General features: G+C 43.7%; 1 protein-coding gene and 1 pseudogene across 5 annotated transcripts in view; both read right to left on the bottom strand.

Annotated features, from left to right (window-relative positions):
- LOC109384417 (signal-regulatory protein beta-1-like) overlaps positions 1 to 5,342 on the bottom strand; it is a 160,962-nt gene that overhangs the window by 21,069 nt on the left and 134,551 nt on the right. For 3 of the 5 annotated variants that reach the window (XM_019645737.1, XM_019645736.1, XM_019645738.1), the window contains exon 2: positions 1,166 to 1,534. The exons of the other annotated variants lie outside the window; for them this stretch is intronic. In XM_019645737.1, the coding sequence (XP_019501282.1) occupies positions 1,166 to 1,534 (369 nt within the window). The remainder of the gene's footprint in view (positions 1 to 1,165; positions 1,535 to 5,342) is intronic. 5 annotated transcript variants of the gene reach the window in all.
- Positions 3,916 to 5,342, bottom strand: part of LOC109384355 (mitochondrial intermembrane space import and assembly protein 40-like) — a 10,830-nt pseudogene continuing 9,403 nt past the window's right edge.

The raw sequence follows: 5,342 nt of genomic DNA, 5'->3' as shown, positions 1-5,342 counted from the left end.
AGTTGAGCTGTAATTTTGATGTGGTTGTGACCGAGGTAAGCACAGCATTCACCTACTTTGCCATCTTTACAGGATCTTCGTCATTATTTGGCCTTAGGCGCCCAATCTGTACAAAGGAGGTTGGGCTGGGTTGTTTACAGGTCCTCTTGTGCCAACATTCATTCCAGAACCTGGGCTTCTGGCAGAAAACCCTACATAAGCATCTTACTCCTTCAGTGGCGTGATCCCTAAGTCACTCACATGGGGATTCTCTTCCCTCGGTGAGAGATACTGTCAGATGACCCGGCTCTGGTCAGAGGCTTCAGTGACTGTGACTCAGGCCCTAAATTACAAGGGTTCTTTTGGAAGACGGCCACGGTAACTGCCCAACCTCTGGGCACCTTCTCCAACCTGGGTTGTCAGAGTAAATACTGAGGCTGTGCCTCTTAGGTATTTCTTCTCAGTGTGGAAGTTCTGAGGACAAACTGAAGAGTCACATTCTCCCCCTCCCTGCTCCGGATGGATTTCTCCTCCCTGGAGGGAAGAAAGAGAACGAAGCTCATGGAAGAGGAGCCTTTGCCTGCTCTGTTCACTGCAGCTGTCACAGCACTCAGAGCAGAGCCGGGTCCACAGCGGGTGCTCAGTGAGTGTCAGTAAGGAGAAGCCCGGCCACACTGAGGGGAGCTCTCTCTGGAGGCAGCGGTGAGGTCTGCCCTGTGACGGGCAAGTCACTCAGACTCTCAGCTCCCTCATCCCTGGAACCAAGGGGCTGGATGGGATTGGAAAATCACAGACTGTGGAGCCAGGCAGTTGGGGGTTCCAGACTTTCCCACCATTTACCAGCCGTGGGGCCTGAGCAAATAGCACAACCTCGCCAGGCCTCAGTGTCCCTGATCTGTAGATGGGGCAAAATCAGACCATGAACCAGACATGGCAATTAGCACCCATTTCAGCACCTGAATCTGAGTTGTTCATAGAATGGAGGTCATTCTCGGGCATCCCAGTTGGGACCTCCTCTCGTTTCGAGAGCTGTAACTTTCTGCTCTAATAAAACTACCCTCTGCTATAAAAAAAAAAGAAAAAAGAAAAGAAAGAAAGAAATAGAATAAAAAAAGAGAAAAAAAAGAATGGATGTTATTCTTATTGTTGTCACACATCAGGGATGAGAATCCCACACCATACTCACCACTCACAGTGAGCCGAGTGCCTGCTCCAGACTTAAGCTCCACGTCTTCGCCAGTGCTTCCTCTCTGGAACTTCACACAGTAGTAGGTACCGGCGTTTGCGGGGGTGATGTTACTGATGCGGATGGAATAGTCCATTTTGTTTCTCCTTGTGGTGTCTGCAACATCTGTTACTTGAGGGAAGCGGGTTGCCTCCTTTTGTGTGAAACTATAGATTAACTCCCGGCCTGGCCCTGTCCCCCTGAACCACCGGGTGGGCCCCAGGGGGTACAGGGAGGTCACGGTGCAGTTCAGAGTGGCCGTCTCTCCGGCTGCGACGGACACCGACCTCTCAGGCTGAATCACCTGCAGCTCCTTCTCACCTGCCATGCCTGGAGGGAAACAAAGCAGGTATTTATTCATCCTTATGTGACCCTGTAGGTTTTGTCACGTGTTTATCAACAACAGCTTACACTGACTGAGCCCACTCTGTGTGTGGGCCTTGAGCTCAGTACATTGCATGTGTCATTGTGTGCAACCCTCACAATGAGCTTGTAAGTGAGACCCTGTTACAAATGAGGAAATTAATGCACAGAGAGGAAACTGATGTGGCAGAGAGTGGGTGTGAGTGCTGAGCCCTCTCTGGAGGTGTCATGCTTCCCCAAATATTTCTGGCTGTCTACTTTCTGGCGTCATGGAGAGTTGTACTTTTGGACATTTGTATTGGGTGGCATGAGGAGACTTCTTTAGATCACTTAGTTGTGAGCAGAGGCGATGAATGTATTTTGTGGGATATGTGTTTAACTGCAAGAACACCTATGCACCAACTTTCCTCTTCCACAAAGTTCCACATGTTATGAATGTGTCTGCTCCATCAGCCTGGAAACCTGAGTGACCGTGATGTGCGGAGCTCCCAACACACAATGTACTTGTGTAAATAAGAAGTGAAACATTATGTCAAGTTTTAAAAAATTTTAACTTGTAGCATAATCATATTAGTTTCCAGGCTGCTTTACAGAAACACCAAAATCCTAATGGTTTTAAAAAACAGAAATTTAATATCTCATAGTTCCTGAGATCAGAATGCAAAATTGGTGTTCCTGGGCTGAATTTGTTGTCAGTCAAGCTGCATCCCTTTTGCAGTCTGGTCCTTGCCTTTCCAAATTCTCGAGGCTGCCCACATGCCTTTTCTTATGGTTCCCATCTTCTTATCACTCCAACCTTTTGTTTCCATTGTCACTTTTCCTTCTCTAAATTTGAGTTTTCTACCTCCTTTTTATAGGGACCCATGTGATTATATTGTGTCAACCTGATAATCTAGGATAATCTCTCCATATCAAGAATGATAACTTAAAAATCCTCCAAAATCTGTTTTGCCATATATAAAGTAAAATCTTCAGTTTCTGGGTGGTAGGACATGGCCCTCTTTGTGGGGGGACTATTGTTCTGTTACCACACACAGCTCTCTTGACTGTTACAGAAAGCTGTTGCTATAACAAAAAACTGCATTTGTGGCAATGTCACACAGTATGAATGACAAGACAACTTATTTGAATTACAAGAAGAACCATTCTAGCAGTGGACTGGTGAAACAGTTTGCAAAATAAAAGTGGAAATCAATTAAGGAGTTTCTTGAAATATTCACAAATACAAAGAGATCAAACAACATACTCAACAAATTCAATAGTCATAAAGAAATCACAAAAGGATTTAGGGAATACCTTGAAGCTACTGAGAATGAAAATGCAACATACAGAAACCTATGATGCAGCAAAAGCGGTAGTAGAGGTAACTTTATAGCTGTAAATGCAGACATTTAAAAAGGGAAAAGATCATAAATCAGTAACTTCAATATATACCTTCAGAAATTAGAAAAAGAAGAGCAAAAATAAATTGAGAACTTAAGGTACGAGAAGGAAGAAAGTCATAAAAATTAATGCAGAGATAAATAAAATATGAATAGAGAAACAACAAAGAAACTCAACAAAACTCTGAGAGGTTCTTCAAAAACATAAACACAATTCAGAAAATTTCAGTTAGATTGACTAAGATAAAACAGAGAAGACACAAGTAACTAAAATAAGAAAGAAACAAAGTACATTCCTAACAATTTAACAGACATTAAAAGGATTATAATAGAGTACTATGATAATTATACACCAATAAATTGGGTAACCCAAATAAAATAGACAAATTCCTAGACACACGTAACTTACCAAGACTGAATGAAATAGGAAATCTGAATAAGTTAGCAACGACAGTGAATCAATAATAAAAAAATCTCCCCCGCAAAAAAAAATCTCCGAACAGTGACGGCCAGTTGGCTCAGGTATTTGGGGCGCTGGGTGTAGTGCTCATAACACCAAGGTTGCCAGTTTGATTCCGACATGGGCCACTGAGATGCATCCTCCACAACTAGATTTTTTTAAAAAGATTTTTATTGGGGAATTGGGAGAAAGGGAACAGACAAGTTGCTGTCGTTTTGTTCTTCAGTCTAGTTGTGGAGGACGTTGCTTCACTGGCCCAAGTTGGCACCATCATTNGGACTCTCTGCACTTCCTGGGCTTGTGTATTTATTCCCTTTTCCTGGTTAGGAACATGTTCCTTCATTATTTCTTCAAATAGGTTTTCAGTTCCTGGCTCTCTCTCTTCTCTGGTACACCTGTAATGCAAATGTTGGTATGCTTGATGTTGTCCCAAAGGCCCCTTAAACTGTCCTCATTTTTTTGGATTCTTTTTGCTGTTCTGTTTGGGTAGATTCTGCTACCTTGTCTTTTTTTTTTTTCAGGTAAAAACCATGTTTTCCATTTAATTGACCCCTTAATTCACAATGTTTCCTCCCTTGGCTGCTACTTTGGTAACAATTCGGTCCCCACCTCTCAAGAACGTTGCATCTGAACAGGCTGAGACAGAGCCAGTGTAAATACAGGCCCCAAACTAGGGCTTTCGGAATAATAGGAACAGCAAAACCCAGCCTTTCTCTTCACTTAGAAAGGGATTGTGAGTCAGAGTGTCCAAAGCTCCACTTCCCCAAAAGAAAACCTGAAGCTCAATATAAAAATAGAAACCAAAATGTATCAGAAATGAAGTATAGTGTCTCCTCTTTTACTCAAGGTCAAGATGGTTTTTGAGAAACAGGTATCTGATCATCTGGCCTCTTGTATTAGGAATGGACCCCCTCCAGCATTTTCAAAGGAAGAGGTTTTTGTTTCTATTTCACTTTCCAACATGGATATAAAATCTACCAAAACGAATTGGGATAAATCAGCTCACTCACTCCTAGATACTGATTTTTGGTTGCTGAGAATATTTAGCACAGTATTTCAAGGTAGCAAAATTCAGGGTGATCTGAGAAGAGAATTCAAAAGAGGCAGCTACATTCACTGATAGATTCATGTTGAGACACACACACATACAACCTCATTTTTTTCAGTGTATATGTCAAGGGGCCGGCCAAGACCCCAGATCATCAAAATAAGTTATTTTGTACATTACAGTGCACAGAACAAGAGGGAAAGACACTTTTTTAGAGTGACGGAAAGGCATTTTGCAAAAGGTTCATATCACTCTGAAGCGGAAGGCCTGGAGCCCAGTGCCATGAGGCCTTCCTTAGCTGGACCCCTCCTCTTCTTTGGTTGTGGTGGCCTCAGTGGGAGCTGTCTCCTCTGCGCGTTCTGCAGGCTTCTTCTCCTCCTACTCCTCTTCCTCCTCCTCCTCATCCTGAGGATAGAGATCCGGGTACTTCTACATGCATTCCTGCATGGCCCGAAACTGGTCTACACAGTCTGACCCCTTGACATCCTCTGTGCTATAGTGAAAGCAGGAAAAGGCTGACTTGAACTGTTCCCCACAGGGGCCACTGGCCATTCCCCCAAGGCACGGGCAGTTCCAGTTCATGTCTCCATTTGGCAAGATCAGGCCATGCTCTTCATGTGGATCATTGGGGTCATCAGCCACCAGCTCTGCATTGCTGGAGTTTCATGGTCTTCTTTGGTCACAAATATGATTCGATCCTTCCCTTCCTGCCTGCAGTCCAGCGCTCAGACTCTGCACGCCAGCGGCGGCGGCAGCAGCGGCGGCAGCTTACCTTGTCTTTTAAATCACCGATTTGATCCTTTGCTTCATCTAATCTTCTCTTGATTCCTTCTAATGTATTCTTCATTTCAGTTATTCTATTCCTCATTTATGACTTGTTCTTTT

Source organism: Hipposideros armiger, unplaced genomic scaffold (genome assembly GCF_001890085.2).
Source record: "Hipposideros armiger isolate ML-2016 unplaced genomic scaffold, ASM189008v1 scaffold_94, whole genome shotgun sequence".
In the NCBI taxonomy this organism is placed as follows: Eukaryota; Metazoa; Chordata; class Mammalia; order Chiroptera; family Hipposideridae; genus Hipposideros; species Hipposideros armiger.
This window is presented reverse-complemented; position numbering and strand designations above follow the sequence as displayed.